Genomic DNA, 21,464 nt, shown 5'->3' with positions numbered 1-21,464 from the left:
GATGTTGCATGTCCATCAGGACGTTTTCTTTTTTTCCAAATGAGAATGCACGAGTAGCGCAAATAGTAAATACAAGGACCACGAACGATGAGTAGAGGATGCGACTAGATCAAAGACCATGCCGAATTGATATCAAGCAATGCAACTTGCAATGCAACGTTTGTGATCGATTCGGAAAGTTTGTGAGAAAATTCCAAATCGGAACCTGTACTTGTTCCAAATTCACTATGAATTCGATGTGCGGTGAAGGCATTCTAATCAAGACGTACCATCGTTGGCGAAGTGCATCAGACTCTAGTGTACAAGTGATAGCGTCTAGCTTATTCGTACAATGTGTGCTGGTGGTGTTGCGTGGATTCGTGCAGGATTTATCTTTTGATCCTGGTAAGACCTGAATGTTAAAAAAAATTCCTTGTTGGAAGAGACTAAGAGGTGCCAGATTCTTGGACAAGCACTTGTATGATGTGAGTAGATTCTAAATATATGGTTGAGAGTTACAGTAAGTCTGCGATTGCTTACACAAATTCATATTTTCACAAATACAGAAAAAAAAAATTGAAACTTGAATGAAAGTGATATAACGTGTGTATTTCTGATATATATTGCGCTACATTAGATATGCAGCATTCACGCGTCGATTCAAGTTACAACAGATTACAAAACGTCCAAGAGACACGAATTCTATATTCGGTAGCCTAAAGCTCCAACTTCCAACGTCTGGCAATCGAGGTTCGACTCCGCCCAGAACCTTGCATAATTTACAAGTTCTAGACGGTGTTTTCAGAACGAGGAGGTACAATTACATTGGCCACTGTATCATAAAAGCGATAAGAATGAATACGAATCGCAGGATCTGTCGACGAAAGAGTGTCAGTGGATCAATGCCACACGGTGTCCGACCGATCGTAGTTTCGACACGTGGAGAAAATCGATAGGCAATTTCTGGAGTGATTCGTATCGGAACGGCGAATAAAATTATTCGAAATTTAATATGATCCTGTGTCGCAGTGACGACATTTCTATCGCCGTGACATCTTTCTTCATGAAAGCCTGTGGGATTTGGATGGCGACTAATTACGGCGAGCAACGATGCAGAAATATTGCTGTAGCTTATACTCTGACTGGGATGGTGTTTCATGGTTGTGTGCTAACGTCAGATTTGTATTTCGTGAGAGAAGATTTCGAAGTAAGTACCCTCGGATTAATGCCCTTAAACGGATAAGGAATCATAGGTGATCGTACACCTTGATTTCAATGGAAAATAAAATCATGTCTTTAGAATAATTTCGTACACTTCTAAAAATTTTCCAAGCCTGCCACGAATATTATTTTCTGAACCTAATCATTCCTGAACTAAACTAATGCACAGTCAATCCTATGAATATTTGTATCCTCCATGTTTATTGAAGAAGTTTGACTAAATTAAATAATAGTTTTGTTTATAGGACTGACTGTATATGTCACATTTTAATGTTCACAGGCCTTTTTATTAACCTTGTGCAACTATTTAAGTCTGCTCTTGCCCTTCTTCAAGATAATTATCTTGTTCACGCATAGAAAGGACATCTTTCATTTAGTCGTGTACCTGCAACGAAATTTTTTGCAAGGATGTTACAACGTCCACGAGAAGAAAATTATGGACGCATGCAAACGCGCCTGTGCGTTCTTTATTTGCACCTTCACTTGTTGTGCGAATGCGACGGTGTTTAGCTACATCATCACTCCCGTCTTTGGTGAGTTGATTAATTGTTACCTGTAAAATGGATAGTGATTGAAGTGCGTAGTATATTATGGATAGCTATTGCAGATATTGATTCCTTAGTCAAAACGCACGTTTTCACTGTTATCTAAAACATGTAACAATCTTTGATTAGTAATCACAAAGTGTTACATTTAAAATCATACGTGACTATGGTACATTTATGAGATGCTCTCGATATTCCATTTAAATTATAATGTTTTCAACCGTGGAAAACATGCTACCAATATTAAATGTAGTGTTAGAAGACTGCTTAGACGGCGTTAGCCATGGCTTCTTTACCCTTTTGGAGATAAACATTTCTTATAAGTTATTTGTATTTTAATTCTAGTTAACATCGGAAAAAACGAAACAGACAGAATGCTTCCATTTCACGTATCAATAGATATAGTCTCCATCACGCCGTATTTTGAGATAGCATTCGTACTACAGGTATGCTAAAAGCAACCTGGATACGCAATTATCCATGCAATTATTATTCCAAACGTTCTATCCTATCGAATTTATGACTAAACTATAATTAAAATAAATGAATTCTATACTTTATTTTCGCCCAGTCTCTGGCCCTGTACCAAGTCGGAGTGTGCTACTTTTGCTTCGACAACTTGTTGTGCATCATGAACCTACACGTCGCTAATCAATTTCGTATACTACAGTACAGATTAGAAAATATGCAGAGCATATTTAAGGAAAAACACGACGAAAATTCGAAATTCTCACCGGATACTGCACACGAATATTACGAAATTTTTAAAAGTTGCGTTCAATATCATCAGGCACTCATTGCATACTGTGCCAAGCTTGAGGAAGTATTCAGTCTTTTTTCGTTGGGGCAAGTGCTGGTTTTCAGTTCGTTGATCTGCCTTGACGGATATCAGATACTCATGGTGAGTATCATGTACTTATGCGAATGTTAATATCAGATACAGGGTGTCCCAGAATTAGTATAAGAAATGGAGAGTGACTGAGACGATTCTGATCCACAATTTCCTTTGCAAAAATGTCGTCAGACATTGATTCGTTTTTGAATTATCAACGAAAAACCACCGACCAATCACAGCGTCCGAGTAGCGCGCGCTCAGCCGCGAAAACATAGGCTCGAGCCAGGATTGGCTGACTACGGCAGTAGCCAGCTGAACGCGCGCTACTCGGGCGCTGTGATTGGTCGGTGGTTTTTCGTTGATAATTCAAAAACGAATCACCACCCGACTTTTTTACAAAGGAAATTGTGGATCAGAATCGTCTCAGCTACCCCCTCCCTCCATTTCCGGTTCTTACATTAATTCTGGGACACCATGTATGAATGATTTCTTGAAAACTCCGTTCTGTTACTACATACGCACTGAACTTTCATCTGCCATGCATTATGTCTTATAGTCGGATGTACCTCCCATAGCACGTATGACTTTCGTGTTTCACATAATGGGCTGTACCGCACAGCTGTTCATGTTTACGTACAGCTGTGATTGCTTAATACAATATAGTACGAGCGTTGTGTCAGGTATGTACGCAGCTCCGTGGCCTCGTTTGCCTATGAATGAAGACGGAAGGATGCTGCGAAAGGACCTGATACTAGTGATGCTGCGGTCCAAAGTACCTTGCTGCCTGACGGCTCGTAAATTCTTCGCTGTGTCTCTCGAAACCTACACTGGGGTAAACAATGACATACATCTGCTATTTCATACATTTTTATTAGTTTGAGTGCCTTATGTTTACAATAACAATGAGCAAGCTGGAGTGTGAAAGATCTTAGTAAATAGTTCACTGGTGACGATACGATGCAATTGCAATTGATTATTGGTGTATTAAGTATGAAAATACCAATACGAATAATATTCTTCTATTTTCCTTCGATAATTCCATAAATGTGGCCAGTGTTGTGTTTACTTAAAATAGTACCAGTAAAGTCATACACTTATTTCGAGAATGTTACGTATATTTTGTTTAATTACTGCGTTGCTTAAATTGTCTATTTTATTTCTCGCAGATAATGAGTACCGCAGTGTCATACTTTACACTACTGAAGCAACGAACATCAGCAACGACCTGAGCGTGTCTGAAACGTGTTGTTCAATGCGTGCATTCCTTGGTTTTAGATTAAAATAATGTCAATTACTTATACTTGTTACAATAGATGAGTAAAACGATATGCAAAGAAAAACATGTTCGGTGTTAAAAAATGTATTTGCTTTTCGGTAGGTGATATATTAGCTAGAGTAGCAAGCTTCCAAATAAAAATTGTTACTGTTAAAATGCGATTTTTTAATTCCGTGTACATAATAAGTACAAAAACACCAAATGGTGAATAGAAGGAGAGTAAATAAAAAACTGTACTGAATTGATTGCACGCACTTTCAATTCCTTACTTCACATAGTATTGTTTAATTCGTTCTTGTTTTATTCTTTGTAGCTGTAAAAAATGGATTCTTACTTTTTCGTCTGGGAAACAATCCTTTATATATACAGTATTCCCTCCATAACTGACCGCGATTAAGTTCCACTATTGTTCACTTACGGAGAACCTGTCAAATCTGCTACCATGGGAATAAAAGAAACTCTTGAATAGTAACTTCTTCTGTTGCGATGAAGTATCCAACTGTCGTTATCGAAACTCACAGAAGGCCACTGTTCTCTGTATCATGCATATCTTATCGATACTTAGCATTACTTCCACGCTGAAGAGCAGCATCGAAGCAGCCACATTGTAATACTTTTCCCTTGTAATCACGAAGCACGATCAATAGTCGTGAAAAATATAAGCTGCGCGAGTGATGATGAATAGTGGATGATCTTAGATCAAAGACCAGATTTTATTGATTATTTTCAAACATTTTCAATGGGGTGCGGAGCTTCCACATGCTAATTCAGAATCGAGTAGACCAGATGCTCGAAACTCGACACGAGCTTGGCGTACAGCAAAGATTTTGCCATCACTTTATCGTTCTTCTTCATGAAATGCGTCGGTATATGGTCGGCGAACAATCGCTTTGAGCAACGTTTGAGAACCTTCGCGTTATTTTATACTGTGTTCGCGATACTTTTCGCTGTGTGGATTCAGATAAGGGATTTGTATTTCTCTTCGGGTGATTTTGGCGTAAGTGCGTAATAATTTTAGTTTCGCTGGTAAAGGGAGACCCAAGACGGAACGTTCGAGAGTAGCAATTTCGGTAGCATTCACAGAAGAATACTTCTGTTCTGAGCAACAGCGAATAAGTAGCTCAAAAAACAAGTATAAAGTCTACGAACGATGTTGCAAGATCAAAGGCCAGATGATATCGATTTCTTCGAGTACACTTCTACAATTCATGCGTATGATCTGTGTAGAAATTTCAAATGTGAACTTCTGTTCCGGTTCGGTGCACGGTAGAAGTGTCTCCATCGTGGTACTTTACGCGTACAAAACTACAGCGTGCAAGTGATCGCGTCGAGAAACTTTCAAACACCGAATTCATTTTTACTACATTCGATGATACGTTTGAGTTGATTCAAACACGAAATATTTGTTTCGCCCGGCGATACCTCAACGTGCGAAGATTGTCCTGTTCCCAGCCGAAAGAAATAGCTACATTAATAAAGGCTTTTGACTGCGATTGGTCCTTTGAGTTTTTAATCTTACTCGTATCCTCGAGAATAATAGATTGACGTATTGTTCGAAGACCAATTACTGTACATAAATTTTCAATGCAACACATCTGTTAGTCGGGAGTGAAGTTCACAAGGGGTTTCGTGGTGCCATTATCAGAATCATCCATAATAGATGAATTCTATGTATTGCCCCTCGAACGAAGGATATCTATTGCATTAGTATACGAAGCAATAAGAACAAATGTGAACGAAAGGATGACAGTACACCTAAGTCGTATGAGTTTCATTTGATTATTTTTGACCAGTTACGAGTAACAAGACATCTCGTTCGTTGTGACTCCAAAATGATCTGGGGGTACAGTGACGATATTTCTACAATTGTAGCGTCTACTTTCATGAAGATCTCAGGTCTCTGGATGGCAGGTAATCGCGTGGAGCGGTTATACAGATGTATCACGTTGATTTACAGTGTCAGCGGGTTACTTTTCGTTGCTGGCGTTGTGGCGATAGAGTTCTACTACACCATGGATGATTTGAGCGTGAGTATGCGAAACATTAATTTAGTCCATGGATGTTCGTCACGGGTTGTGTCTGGGATATTACAAAAAAAATGTCGAGAACGTAATAATAAACGAATCGCCTGAATCCATTTTTATGTTTGTAGGACTGCCTATATAACGCGACCAACATTTTAACCGTGATTATGTCTTTATTCAAGTTACTTGTCCTGCTTGCGCACAGAAAAGATTTTCTGAATTTAGTTCGGTACTTGGAGAGGAAATTTTTACACTCGGAATACGACATCTACGAGGGAATGGTCTTGGACACGTGCAAACGCACCTGTGCGTTCTTCATTTGTACCTTTACTTGTTCTTGTCACGGGACACTGATAAGTTACGTTCTGAATCCTATCGTAGGTGAGACCTGTATACATCTCTACAGTAGAACCTCGATTATTGCGAGAAAATAGTCTGGAGAATCCTGCAATAATCGAGGTAACCGATCCAACGAATAGGAAGTAAATAAATTGCATTCTTATTTTAGTCAATATTGGAAAGAACACATCAGACAGGGTATTTCCATTGAATATGAGAGCTGATCCACTGTCGGTGACACCGTACTTCGAGATAGTATTTCTGTTACAGGTACAGGAATTCTTTACGTATTTTTCAAGAGTTTCTTGATAGAAGCTAAATTCTACCTAACGATATCCTAGTAAAATGATCTGTTCTATGTATTCGAGTAGGGCATGGATCGTGCCTAATTTACGTGGCTCAATAATTGTAAATATAATCGAATCCTGATCTTTCTATCGCCCCAGGTTTTGTCCGTGTACCAAGTCGGAGTTCTGTACTTTAGTTTTGATAATTACCTATGCATCATGAATCTGCACGTGGCTGGTCAGTTCCGTATACTGCAATACAGACTGGAAAATATGAAGGGTGCGATTAAGGCGTCGAAACATAGTGGAAATTGCAAAGATAAATATTACGACGCCTTTAAAACCTGCGTTCAACAACATCAGGCGTTGATCGCGTACTGCGACAAGTTGGAAGAAGTATTTAGTTTCTATTCGTTGGGGCAAGTGTTCCTGTTTAGCTTGTTAATCTGCCTCGATGGGTACATGGTACTTGTGGTTAGTACATATATATATGTGACACTTGATGTATACCATGTAAAACTAAAAGTAGATTCATTATATTCCTGATTCTCAGGCTGCATTCCATTATGTTACATACTCAAACTACGTGGAATATTTTTTATATGTTAACAGTGATTCGCTATGTAACACCGTTTCTTAGCAATGTTGAAGACTGATTGGTTGTTATTGACGCTCATTATATTTAGTCGATGACACTGTATGTTAATAGTCGATGCATAATAAATTTTCCACCGTAAATATGTGGAATATCATTTCTGGTTTTCAAGATGCAAAATACCATTCTGAATATTCTCTAACGAATCCTCCTATTATTATACACATTACATTCACTTACAATGCGTTGTATCCTATAGGCAGACGCACACCCCACAAGACGCCTTATTTTTGTGTTCCACATGTTCGCCAGCATAGCCCAGCTGTTCATGTTTACATACAGTTGCGATTGCATAATGCAAGACAGTACTAATGTTGCCATGGCCATATATTCAGCTCCATGGCCTCGTTTTCTAATGAACGAAGACGGGCGAACTCTGAGAAGAGATCTGAAACTTATGATGCTTAGATCTAAAGTGCCTTGCTGCCTAACCGGTTACGGATTTTTCACTGTATCCCTGGAAACATACACTAGGGTAATCAGCAATAGCTGTTTTTTTACTTGAAACGGCAGATAACATTGCAGCAATGGTTTAAAAACTAGCATTGAATATCTAAGAAATTGAGATGTGATCAGAGCATAGCGTAGTTGTCACGTTCTTCTATCAAAAATTGGTTTTATTTAACGAATACAGTTTGTTTTTGCAGGTTCTAAGTACAGCGCTTTCATACTTCACGCTATTAAGAGGAACTTCTACAGAAACACCATGAAATTGCTAAAATTATGTTGGCTAATACGTAAAACATGACGTTCTAATCTGGATATTATATGCTTTGAATTTCTAATATATCTGTACGAAAACAGTGGAGAGGGAAACAGTGTTGCAGTTCCAAAATAGTTATATTCATTCCTTAGTAGGCGTAGAAGATAATTTTTATATGTGAGTATACCAGGTATTATTAATTGAATGTTATTCTACTATTACTATTAATGTGTTTGTAAATTGCTATCCGAATAATTCCTTCTAGATACTGGACAATCAAGGAAGTATTTAAGTTTCTTTTTTATTAATAGATTCTTGACAAGACCTAAGTCTCCGTGAAATTTATTTTAACAAAAATTCAAATTTTACGGCGTATCACAATTGCCGGACTTCCCTTGTTAGTCGTCAAACACACGCATGTATAATGTGCATTACATATGAATAATTCGTAAACATTCTACAATGTATTTCCCAATTAAGAATATATCATGCTATACTTTGCAAACGTAAAGTGATTAATTTAATTGCAAGGCATTGCATCATCTTTCAAATACCTGGGAAGAATAAATCAAATTTCACTATCGCGTGTAACAAGAGTAAGTAGAGTAAGAAACAGCGAATTAATCGACATATGGTAAATGTACTTTGTTATCACGTACCTGAACTGTACCATGATAACCAGTGGCATAACCAGCAGTCGATATTAGTGTATTGACTGAATAATTTTTGAATACTCTGTACGCACGAGTACAGTTGCATTCATATGTCTTTTAAATTATAGTATAAAAAGTAAAACTAGAAAAACTTTAACACCAGATTTTTTCCTATTCTATTAGGTAATGCAACATATTTCCTCTGCCATCATGTGGTATAGGATTTCCTCAGGATTCCTTCATGTACGTAAAGGATTTGGATAAATGTTATAGTTAAATTAGAAATTAAGGTGATTGTCGAAGAAGATTTGAAAAAAAAAAATGTGCTGTTAATGTGTTTCCATAGTATCCATTTCAGTTCAAGTACCTGATAAACTCTCTCCTTTATGTGGAAGAGTGCATGACATGTCTCATGTAGCTCTAGAGCCTACAGCCCCCTATCAATTTCGGTGTCATCCAATTTTGTCAATCTGAACTGGAATGCATTCACACATAAGATATTTGAACTTACTGCTTTAAGAAGTACTCCACCATTGATAAGAAATAGAGTAACAGAGCGTTCAATGGGAATTTCAGTTTTGGTAACTGAAGTACCGATCTCCTGAAAAATCAATAGGTTCAAGTACAACCCTGCGTTTAGGGGTAGTTTCACTCTGAGGATCATGTTCAATCGTACCACCGAAGTCGGTAAAGGCAGTAACCTTAGAAAACTTATACACCGCTTGTTGGTCAATGGAATCTATCGATCTCCGGAGATACTGTAACAGTAGATTCATACTTATAATTCAATGGGATAACAGATGGAGCTTGGAACATCATAAAGATGTAAGTGTGATGGAACTTGAATTCTTAGTATCTATTCGTAAATTCAGTAGAGAGTATTCATTTATTTTATAACAATTTATTCGTGACGTATCTGTTAGTTATCGTTGACAATGTGTAGTACAGAGAAATACATATGTATTAGACTTTTTAAAGTACACCGAATATCTTCCAATATTTCAAAAACACACGAACCGATTGAACACATATATAGAAGTTATTTAGTAGTAATCATTATGATAACAATATTAAAATTTCATTTTGTGTAAGTGTATACATTTTTTTTGTACATTTAACACGAGTGCAGGCTTCTCACTGGTCAACGACTTCTATCGCACATTCTCCCACTGGATACCAGATCTCTTTTGTATTTCATTTGTAGGATAAACTATCTATATAACCTTGCAACGTGTTCTGTAATTTAAAATCATGCAAATGAAATAGAATCACTTTAATAGAAACATTCTGGTCAGAGTTGGTTTGAATAGTTACACAAAAGATCTTACCTTAGTTAAACAATTTTCCGTAATTCATTTATTTTAAACAAATAAATCTCTGGGTGCTTATCGATACATTTATTCGAGTCACTCCTGTTTTAAATTCTCCAGCAATGTCTTCCATATTTGCACTCCCTCGCCGTTAGCCTTCCGATATCCAGGCGCTGAGGATTTTGTTTTCTCCAGCCACTTGGCGACGTTTGGATAGTTATCAATTTCGAAATCCAACATCTGCGATTAAAGGGCACGTTAAATCTCGACAAATTTTTTCTAGTTTCATCGGACGTCCGTTTTACCTCTGTCGTGGATATTGTGGCAACCAAAGAAAGATCCGCGATGGTCAAATTGCGTCCCGTAACGTAATCCTGGCCTTCCAAAAAAGTGTTTAGAATCTCGTACGCCGCTTGTAACATCTTGTACTTTTCCGGGTCGAAATCCGTCGTTTTCCCGAACACGACTGGATACTGCAGCAGGTTTATTCGAGAAACTTCTCAGGTGGCCAGGATCTTTTAATTATGTTACGTAACAGCGAGCAACTAATTAGCGAACTACTTTAATTTCAGCGATTAAAGACCTCTGCGTACTCTTCGTCGAAAACAGAATGATGTACAAGTTCAACTATAGAGATGCAAGGTTTAAGTTTAAAATCTAATATCAGAGTTGAATCTCTCGGAAAGTAAAGAGCGAACTTCTCGCGTTCGAATACTTGCATAATACTCCTTCACGGCTTTGTACATGGTGCCAATATCGAAGTACAATCGTTGATTGACCAACGCCCGTTCACTCGGCGTTTGTGGATATAATCTCGGGTTTTTGCCATACTGATCGACCAAGTACGCCATAATTGCTCGGCTGTAACGAGAACGCGAGAGTACCGTGATACGTAACGTTTCTTTTTTTTCTTTTTTTTTTTGTACGTTGTCAGTAATTAATTAGCGAGTAGGTAATTAGTTACATACCTCTCCGATATTTTGTAATCATCGTCTACTAAAAATGGAACCGTATGCTGCGGATTCATCTGCAACAAATTGTTTCACCTGCTGTTTGCGAGGCTTGAATTGTGAGTAAATATTAGGTGGACTGGAAAGTAATGCCGTTTTTGTAATTTTAAAAATAAAAATTTATTAAATTGTTTGAATTTAGTATAAAAGAAACGACATCACTTTCCAGTCTACCTAATGATATGTTTATTTGTACGTGAATAAATTTCAATGAAAATCATGTTTGGAGAGCAGTGACTGGTTACACCGACCTCTACAAATTCTGGTGCCAAGTGCTCTCCAGCCATCAAGTCGATCTCTTTTAAATTCAAAGGAAGACCGATTGCCTCAGCAGTTAGGAGGATTGCTCTGCAAGGCGCACTCATTGGGGTGTAATACAAATCCACTGACATGATGCGAGCGATTGATTAAAACTGCAAACATTTATGAAGTAGAAGTGACATTAGCAATTATAATATTTATGATCAGTAGATTGCGATTAGTGAATTTTGCTAAAAATTTTCGACGAAAGAAGAAATCATGTTGTTAAATATTTTCTCGATGGCATAACTAATACGTGTCTTAAAATCCACGGGGATCGTATCGGCAAATAAATAAATGCCTTCGATAGGAAATAGGGTTTGTTCTGCCCTTGGCCAGAGAATGTTCGAACAACGTAAATTATTTTTGTCGCGTCGGATATCGATCGACGCTGATCGAGGCACCGCGTACGAGAGCAAATACGCGAAACAGAGAGAAAGTATGAGTTTCATCCAACCCCGATCGAGACGTACATCCTGAATTTCGTTTTCGATCGAGTTTAATCGACAGAACAGTTTTTTTCCGTGCGTCGAAGCTAGATACACATCATCGGACTGCTATACACGTGTACCTACGAATATCCGCCATTTAACAAGCAATCGATACACGAGAATAAAACGTCCATGGTATACACATCGGGTGAAACATCAAAAGCGTTCATTCCCCGATTCCGTAAACGTGGAAAAACGCAGCGAACGAAAAATTTGCATATGTTCGACGATTGATACGCCGAGAACAGACGTTCTTCGTTGCTCGTGAACAGGATTTATGCCTAATTTAGAAGTTGCAAGAACCTCGAGGCGAGTGGCGAACCTCGTTGCACCTTCTAATCACCCTACTTAACGCGATCACGCATGCCGAGGTGTAATTGTTACCTTCGCGATGGCGTTCTTACAGCAGCTGGTATTAAAGTAGTCGCTAATAATATTCGAGGCTTGACGTTACAGGCAAGACGCAATCTCTTCGCAGACGGAAAAAAGGTAAAGTGCGCGCACTCTTCCGTTTACAGAGGTGAACTGAAGGCAACCAGGAGCCTTACAGCGTGTGCATATATTCGTTTATTTGATATACCTGTAGACTCGAACCGAGGGTTAGACGTCCCCAGTTGCTGCGTCAACAGTTTTCCCTTCCTGTTTTCGCTTCATGATGACTCGGAAAATATCACACGGCTATTGTCATTTTTATTTCCGGTTGACACGTGTATATCTATTTTTTCATTTTATTTTATGTATAGAAATATTTCTCGGTGGATTTATAATTTAGAAAGGTATATATCGTGGACAAACTATTTTCCATCCTTCTTAATTCCAAAATTATTTTCTTCTTTTGTAAAATTTGTTCAACACAACACAATGACTATATAAAGGAAATTATTTTAATTAACAGTTTTCGGTTATTCATTTTTCGGAATTGTTTCAAGAATAAGCGTTGGTGTACTTTTTAATTGTACATAATTGTAACGCCAGCGTGAAACTAGATGCGGAATCGCAACGAGCTGCAACATGTGTTTAGCAGATTGAAAGCAGTTTAGACGAGAAGCATGAGTGCAATGTTCATCGCGCCACTAACCACTCCCACGAGCATATGTTTGCAACGCAAATGTTGTTCCGTTTATATTAACTAAATCAAATTTACACGTGCATAAATATACGTAGATGTTGACTATTTACTCACCCCGCGGTTAATTTCTCCTTTAATCGATTTTCGTGTTACGAATTCTACATAAGAAAAAATCCAATTTGCGATATAACATCCATGATGAGCGGAACTTGACTTTTGAAATGATACGAAACCAACGGAGTCGATCAAATTTCATTCTCGTGTTATTACTCGCAACGGAAAAGTTAAATTTCTTGAAAATAAACTCGCGAAAATAAACTTGAGAGTTCCTATTTCTATTAACATAAAACTCGACTTAATTTATTCCAATCAAATTAATTCAATTTAATCGAATTAAATTTACGGTATTACGAGATATGAATATAAAGTTTCAGGCATATTTTGTCCTCCCGTACCCAACAATAAGGAGTCAAATAAGAACACGAAACATAAAGGTACGGGATTGGTCGCGTAGGTAAAGCGGTCGACTGTGGATATTCATATTTTATGGTTTTTCAATGAAAATAGTTGTTTACTCCCAAACCATTCACGAAACTCGCGTTATTTTTCTCCGAGTGCAAATGTATTCGTGACTAAACCAATTGTACTTGAATGTCATTTTATTGAATATTTTCGTTGTATACCAGCGACGATCCGCTGGAACTGTATAATTGATTTTAATTGGGTTTCAGACCAGTAGCTTTGACGTAAGAACCAGCCAGTGTGCTTGGATTGCTAAATTTAGAGCGAAGGTGGAAATTCAGCTGGAACGAGCCTTTTCGCCGCTTTATAGAAAAGGAAATATCGATTAAGGGCTTGTACGTGCCGGTCGTTACACGGTAATTAAAACACGTGTAACGCCGGGGTTCAAGATAATTAGCAAATGCGCATCGAATCAAAAGGGCGACTACCGCTGAGGCAAATTGGCTGCAATGCGAACAACAGGCGGACACCATAATTACAAGGTTCATTAAATCGTATTCGATGGCGATTGTACTGTTCACCGAATCACATGTGGTAACGCTAATTTCAATTCGAGTGAGATCAAAACAACTGCTGCTATATTTTTTTTAACGAGCACGTTCCTATTTTAGTGGAGTTCGGAAATTGTTAGCGTGCCATTTTTACAACACCTTATACATATACCTTATACATATTCGACAACTTCTTTAATTATCGGTTCCTCTACAGTATGAATCAGTAGTGCAGTATGAATTTTCAAACGTACTGTGAAATAAAAGTTACGATAGAAAAAATCGAAGTATGTACTTTCCTTACGAATAAATGATCAGATACCTATACTTTATATGAAATATCTATAGATATGTGATTCAATGGATCTTTTTTTACTAATCTGTATAGACAATATGAAATATCATAATTTTGGTTTTTATCGACAGCGAGAGAAATAATTGGTTTCGTTAACCGTGTAATTCCATACGGAACACTGTACGTACACTATTGTATTCGTTATTTTCAGTTCTCGATAGTTATTAATTACAATGAAACGTATAATTCTGTTCTTGCATGGAATTGTATTGCAACGCACATTTCAAGTTACAACGGTGAACGAAATTTATTTGATTTTTCCTTTGTATGCAGTGGTGGAAATTTTTCAATCGGTAATCTGTAAATAATAAATACGCTAGCTTTTATATCAAGCAGTACTTGTGAAGTACACGTGAATCACTATAGAGCACTATTGTTTTATCAACTTAAATTCCTGTACAGAGTTTTACCAAACATGTAATCTTTTCAAGATAAATTCTTCTTTGCACTTTGAATTGAATCATTGTTTCATTATGCTGTCCAAGGTTTTATCGTCAACATGCGAGTAGTTATAGTTGTTCCCGGCACGAAAGCATGCGCGGACAGAATATAAAATGGCGAGTGTCAAGAATCACGTGAATAAATTGAATCATTTATAACCATCTAACGAAGCGTTACATCACGAAACAGTAAAATACGTTTCAATTTATTTTCACACGAGGAACCATTCATTAATAAAACAATTAACTGCGCGAGATTGAAAGCTGCTCTCCTAATTCGTGAACATTATTTTCCGATCGGATTTCAACAATTCTTAGAGATCAGTATTGTGCGATGACACTAAATAGCTTTCGTATGACCTTCGTCAAGTAGAAATTAGATTCGCTCCAAACGTTGAGATAAAACCAGTACCTCTATGATCGTCCGCTAGCGGAGATTCCACTACGATCACGTTGCATAACACACGATAACGAGTGTCCTCCATTGCCGTTCCCTCTGCCGTTTAGAATACTCATTCAATATTAATTCGACGGGAGATTGTCTGCGCGAACGCATATGTACCGCGAAGGTAAATCCTGTACCTTGCAATCCCGAGAGGATTTAACAGCAAATCGACGCTGTTAGCTCGCGGCAAAATTGCCTTGATCTAAACGGTGTCTAATCCCTTGAGTGTGAATGTTGTTTAGGTGTTAGTTTCGTGGCAAAAAGAAAGCATTCATCGTTCGATTAAACTCGATCCTTGCGCGAACAACCGAAACGGCGGAGTGTGTTTACTGCTTCGCTGCTTAAGTACTTGTTGTCGTTACGAATTAGAAACTAACTTATTTTAACCCTTAAACGCCCAAAGTTTCAAATTCGATTCCGGTCTTTCAAATCGAATTGTACAATTGCTTTGTTTTTAATATTTGCCTGTATGTATGTATCAAAATTGATACCTGGTTTATTTTTTAAATAAAAATATAAAACACGTATTCTGATCTTTTTTACTATTTTTACCTTTATCTGGCTACTGCAATAAGTACATTGATATTTTTTAAAATTTAATTTGGATAATCAGGCTTCTAAGGGTTAATACTATTAAGAGTGGACAAATGTATATATACAGTATTCCCTCGCACGTTGCAACAGATTTTCCCTCGCAGGTTTCAACGAAGTTATCCCCACCACTACTTGGAACTATTAGTATGCAGAGATTCCAAATTTAAAATCAGTATTACAAATATTGGAACTAAATGCGATATGGGTACAAAATGTTATCCCTTTGCACTCCACCGGCGCTGCCATGGCGACGTATGTGATACTTACCTCGGTTATAGCAGTACCAATTAATTAAAATTCATCCTAATCATAAAAATCAATTCACGCGCGGAAAAAGGATTCTACTTCTTAGAAGCGGCGAGTCAAAATTGCCTCTTGGTGTTGCTTGTCACACATGTTATAAAAAGTTATCGGTGTGCAAAGGGTTAATTCGGCACTGATGGCCCGTATAATATTCGCGTGCGCGGTGAGTTATAGAGTTGACGTTCGAGAAATGTACACAGAAATGCACGCGGAATGGATAAGCTCACGACAGCCAGCTCTATACAGGGTGAGTCGTGACAACGTGAAAACGTCGATATCCCTGTTAGAATTGACGATTCGAGACACTATCAAACAAAACAACTGTACTTTCCACATTTACATATAGAACATTGATTTCTTGTTTAATAAAGTAGTAGCTGACTGTAGGTGACTCGAACGAAACGTGATCCTGTGATCCCTTGAAATCACCTTGTACTGAAATTTCGAGACAATTAGTAACAACATACAAAGTATACAATTATTCGACTTGTTGTTATCAATCCACTGTCCAATGTATAGAAGTAACATCTATGACTGTCAAATGACCTCGAAGGTAACATCAGACACAAGGTCTCTTTATGTCAGCCATGACTGCTCGATCGTCACCTAGAACAGTACATGTGCGCCCATACTCAGTTTCGCCCATCTTCGATCCCAATAATGGTATTTACACGATCTGTTTTTGTAACCCACCCTGTATTCGGTGGTGCAGTTAAACTTCTTGATAAGTCTCTCGCCTCCACTCTCCGTTCGCGCGATTGTGTATCGCATTAATAATTGTCGAGCACGTACATGTGAGGCCGTTGCACTTGGATTTCAACCGAGGGGTTATCATTTGTCATAGAAGGCTGAAGAGCCATCAGTTACGCCGAAAGATTCGCCGACTCTCGCCGAGAAAGAGGGGCGAGAGGAGGGGAACGCGTAATACGCCATAATGGAGCCTCTAGTTATCACTTGTACAATGTTTCACCTGAACGCCAGCGACGACTTTTTACACGGGAGGAGGGGGGAATTAAAGTTCGTTCAACACGTTGATCGCAACGTCACCCAGAACTGGGTGACTGGACGTTTGATTAAAGAACTAAAAAAACTAATTCCGAAGTTGAGACGTCGACAAAAATAAATCTGAATGCAATTCGTGAATTCGGAGGGTCTGAAAAATTAAATACTATGACAAATGATGGATTATCCAATTTTCAATTGCTTCGAATGCAACGACCTCGTATATACGTGCTCGACAATTATTAAAATTTTAACTTTGTAGAAATATTCATGAGTTTTAGTCTGGCAGTCAAGGCGTTATAGGGTGAACAGGTAATTTCTCGTGCAATTTAATAAGAAAACTTCAAGGAAACATGCATTTTTGAAACATTTGCCCTAGCATAAATTTATTCTGCATAATCACCAACAAAATTTCTTAGAATTACGATGTCTCCTCATAAGGGACATCCGAATGCAAATGGTTAATTCTCGCGGCTTTCACTTCAATGCACCTTCTGGCTTCTTCAAGCGCTCTATACGAAATTCCTTTTCCCTTTTCGCAGCGTGCTTCGGTCAATCTGCACTCTTTGGACGAACGTTATTCGCACGATCTTGATGAAACCCTTATAAACGGGATATTTGCGAATTATTTTCAATTCCGACAGAGTTGATTCCACGTTAACGGGCGCTTAAGTAAAATTAATGTCAACGTATTAAGCGATCGTGACTCGTCTAAATGAAATTCACTGGCGAGTCGTATTCTGCTCGACGAACAGTAGGACCTGCCGCCTCATTTATTCGTACAAAATAATCATTTACACGGTGCGGATTTAACAGCGAATCAATTCAATGTAATCACAATGCAATCTTTGAATATCGATGAAACGTAACGGTGAAATGGAGTTGTTTATTTCTTCATCATTGATTCCACCATAGTTTTGAACGCTTTCACTCCCTTGTCGTTGCATTCCTCGTATTTCGGCGCTTCGGATTTCGCCTTTGCGTACCACCTCATGACGTTTTTGTACGGACTGAAATCGTAGTTCATAGCCTGCAACGTAAACGACATGTCACACTATCGAGAATGAAGGTTACATTGGTAGTAAAATAGTAGTATTGTGCAAGGAGTTTGCATTTGAAGTCGAAACATGTTGAAATCGTGTAAAGCGTTACCTCAAAGGTGGAGATGGTAGCAAGAAGAGCCAAATCAGCGAGTGTCATATTCTTTCCTGCGACATAGTCCTGTCCTTGGAGGGCTGTCTCGAGGGAAGACAGAGCCTTGCCCATAGCTTCGTATTTATCCTGATCTTTAGGTGCTTTGGCGAAGATTATGGGGTACTGGAAAGGAAAATGATGGTTAATCGGTATCAGCTACGATGAAACCTTGATTTATCCATCGTTTTATGTCAATACTTTTCAAAATACTTTCACGTCAACTAAATCATGTGTATATGTCAGCAAAATATGTGACGCTGATTACGAGTATGCTTAGCGACCGATTTAGCGTTGAGTAATCCCATACGCAGACTAATAATAGGAGTCATGCATCGTGTAACGCAATTAGTAAAGCCTTGAGCGTTCAACCGATTTTCACCTAATTGCGAACTCGATGGTAACGATGACTAGTAGGTACGAACAATACCGAGTCCCAATGCAAATAATTGTTTGTTTTGTGTTACGTAACGGACAACTTTCAGTACCGCTATGCGACATCGCGCAAAGCTCATAAGAACTAGCACATAGTATCATGACTTACGTAATAGTCCGAGAAGGCTTTGTACAACGTGCACGCGTCGTAATACAATACTCGATTAACGACAGCGCGTTTCTTCGGGTCCTTTGGGTATAAGGAATCGTCCTTGCCATATTGTTCCGCCAGGTATGTCATAATTGCTCGGCTACAAAAAAAAAGAGCGAAACGTGCAACATAGGTACGCGCTTCTGCGACTAGTCACGCCGCCCATTATCGCGAGGTTACAGCGCAATATATTCTCGACTGCGTGACAGAAAGATCTGTGAATCAGATACTGCTACAAGGTAACATGTTTCAGAAGAAGTGAATGCACAGTATATTTCGATAATTAATTAATTAATCCGTTAGGTATATTCTATTCGAATGAAACTATTCGAAGGACGTTAAAAGAGATACGAAAAGTCCCATAAATAAAGTGCAGAGGATTTTTGTATAACACGTTTTACCTCCTTTTCAACGAAGTATTTTTAATCTCATCGTAATTGATGTTGAGAGAAAAACGATACATTTGATTCGTAACAGGTTAGCTGAGGTCTCTGTGACTTTATAATTTTATTTTATTGTTCCTTGTACGTCGCGGAAAACAATTTTTTATTTGACAAAGAATAAATATTTAGAAATTGAAATGAAAGCTGTAGCTAGCGATAAGTCGTATTACCTTTCCCACAGGCGAAAGCCATTGTCGTCGATCGTGGGAACCGTGTGATCCGGATTTATCTGCGAAAATAAAATAAAAGAATTGCGCAAGGCAAAGGGTTAATAACTGAATCATCTGTCCGACGAGATAAAATTCGTGAAACAATTACAATTGTTTCGTTACGCACCTTCAAAAATTCGGGTTTCATATGTTCACCGGCCATCAGATTCACTTCTTTGTAGTTCAGTGGAACTCCCAGAGCTGCAGCCGTGAGGGCAACGGCGCGGCACGGAGAGCTTCCCGGAATTCCGTAAAAGTCGATCGGCATTTTAATTTCTGTAATAACGCGGGAAATGTTACTCCAGAATTTCGTAATAATTCGCAGCTCAGGTATTAAAGAAAACAATTTCAAAATTCTGCAGTCGTCGAGCCTTCAGCTTTTCTTCTGCTCTTAATTAAACATTCCAACGCCAACGCGCGATTACTAAGCAGAACTATCGTTCATCCGTCGTCCCCGACCGCTCTGTATCGTTATGATTCAAGCCTCCTAGCAACAAGTTAACAAAAAAATTCTCGACACTTACGCAGGTATACACGACACGGTTGGAGTCAGGACATGCTCGCGTTTACACAAGAGTAGCGTCACCTGGCGTCGAGATCGAGCCAATTATGTCGCGCATTCGTTTTTATCACGGATGATAGAAAATTCGCACGCCGACTTAACTTCGTTCGGAAAGTTGTAAATTAATCGAGTCGACTGTATAAATTGTCTACGTTCATTTACGAAACGTCGGAGGGACTCGAAGAATCGTACAGATGTACAAAATGTCTGAAAATAAAACTGTCGTCTAAAATGTTTGTTATCCTTACATAATGCTTAAAATAATTCTGCCATCGAAGCCTGTGTTCGGTTCGATATTTATCGGTCTCGGGTGGGCGTATATAATTTGACGAGGATGCTGATTCGTTTCTTAACTGCAACTTAAACTTAAGGGGATATTCTACTAATAGCGGAGTTACGAAAAGTAATAGAATTGGAATTTTGGCGAGTCTCGGTTCCTTGGTAATTTATTGCTGCTACGGGGAAATGTTGAGTAATAAATCTTCGCTACGCGACAAATTAAGCACGAAAATGCACGACAATAAACGACTCTGTTGCTATGTTGCTGAGGATTAACAAAGTAAGTGCGATGCGAAACCTCAAAACCTCTAATCATAAACGATCCTTTAAAGCTGTACTCGAAGTCGTATATCAACATTCCAGGGAAGTATCAATTTACTTCGAGGTGTGGTGAATTGATACGGTCAGATTTCATCAGGTTACTCTATTTTTTCTTTTACATTGAATTATATTTTCTTCACTTTCACTCGTAGAGTATATTTTAGCATATCAACAACAGAGATGGCCAAACTACTTATTTTATACACATAAAATCTTGAATAACGAATAAAAGACACGCATTGAGATAATACCAATAACCTGAATTGTTCAGTAAAATTGTTTTATGTCGAACGATTCAAAATTTCTGTAAACATTTTCTCAATAGAATAAATGAGAATGTTGTCCATCTCTGTCCTGCAACAATTTTGCACCATTTTGTTCATAAACCATTGGTTCACTGTATTCTTCACTATCGACCCTCTAAAATATTACCAGATTCCGAATTAACGCCACCGTGTAGTAGCTCGATAACAGAGTGGCCGAATAACATTTTAAAATCAGATTTCAACGCGTCTGTTTATTATTGACGAATTGTCGATCACGTTCTCGTTCTTTTCCGGTTCGAACAGTCGTTAATAATGGGACACAAAGACCATGGATCGTTGATTTCGATCGCGAATCGAGAGCATAACTGGGAAGAAACTCGAAAACGCGGCACAGACATGGTCGAAACTTGAATCTCACGAACAGAATGATTTGCGATGGGATTATATGGCGAAGACCCAGTGTAAATCTCAAGTATACATACACTTCAAGGCCGCGAAACGACGAAATAAACAGAACTGGGTGGGTGCGTTGAATCTCGTGTTACTTTTCAAACACTGGGATGTCTGGTATGCCGGCTCCTTTTCAAGCGACCAACGGAACGTCGACGCGCATGCTCACGAGATCACAAACCAGTTACTGCTACAGAGGTGGTATCGCCGCCAACTCTCCGATTTGATTGCCATGAATCGTCGGATTAATGGGGATACAGGGCGACTAGAAAGAGAACCGAAAGATCAATTCTGAATAAAAAATTTAG

The 21,464-nt window shown here is 38.4% G+C and overlaps 2 protein-coding genes, 1 long non-coding RNA gene and 1 pseudogene across 3 annotated transcripts; 3 read left to right on the top strand and 1 right to left on the bottom strand.

Annotated features, from left to right (window-relative positions):
- The first annotated feature begins 991 nt into the window (after positions 1–991).
- Positions 992–3,925, top strand: LOC128892371 (odorant receptor 13a-like; annotated as a pseudogene).
- A 1,763-nt stretch (positions 3,926–5,688) lies between these two features.
- LOC128892185 (odorant receptor 13a-like) lies at positions 5,689–7,871 on the top strand. Its single transcript, XM_054152404.1, has 6 exons — positions 5,689–5,883; positions 6,063–6,261; positions 6,389–6,489; positions 6,666–7,010; positions 7,361–7,636; positions 7,809–7,871. The coding sequence occupies exons 1-6, from the start codon at positions 5,689–5,691 to the stop codon at positions 7,869–7,871; spliced, it is 1,179 nt and encodes a 392-aa protein (XP_054008379.1).
- Positions 7,872–9,460: 1,589 nt separating this feature from the next.
- On the bottom strand, positions 9,461–21,003 carry LOC128892183 (uncharacterized). Its single transcript, XM_054152389.1, has 12 exons — positions 20,873–21,003; positions 19,406–19,554; positions 19,240–19,298; positions 18,585–18,726; positions 18,002–18,166; positions 17,739–17,879; positions 11,089–11,244; positions 10,796–10,854; positions 10,547–10,688; positions 10,133–10,300; positions 9,846–10,067; positions 9,461–9,753 (listed from the first exon to the last, which is right to left on the bottom strand). Exons 1-11 carry the CDS (start codon positions 20,928–20,930, stop codon positions 9,924–9,926), a joined length of 1,383 nt encoding a protein of 460 aa, XP_054008364.1. The 5' UTR covers positions 20,931–21,003; the 3' UTR covers positions 9,461–9,753; positions 9,846–9,923.
- Positions 13,239–15,477, top strand: LOC128896366 (uncharacterized). The gene is made up of 2 exons (XR_008461974.1): positions 13,239–13,340; positions 13,429–15,477. It is a non-coding gene; the product is annotated as an uncharacterized LOC128896366 (long non-coding RNA).
- Positions 21,004–21,464: the final 461 nt, after the last annotated feature.

The sequence above is a fragment of the Hylaeus anthracinus genome, unplaced genomic scaffold (genome assembly GCF_026225885.1).
Source record: "Hylaeus anthracinus isolate JK02 unplaced genomic scaffold, UHH_iyHylAnth1.0_haploid 0, whole genome shotgun sequence".
Taxonomy (NCBI): domain Eukaryota; kingdom Metazoa; phylum Arthropoda; class Insecta; order Hymenoptera; family Colletidae; genus Hylaeus; species Hylaeus anthracinus.
Note: the sequence above shows the minus strand (reverse complement) of the source record. Positions and strands in the feature narration are given on the sequence as shown.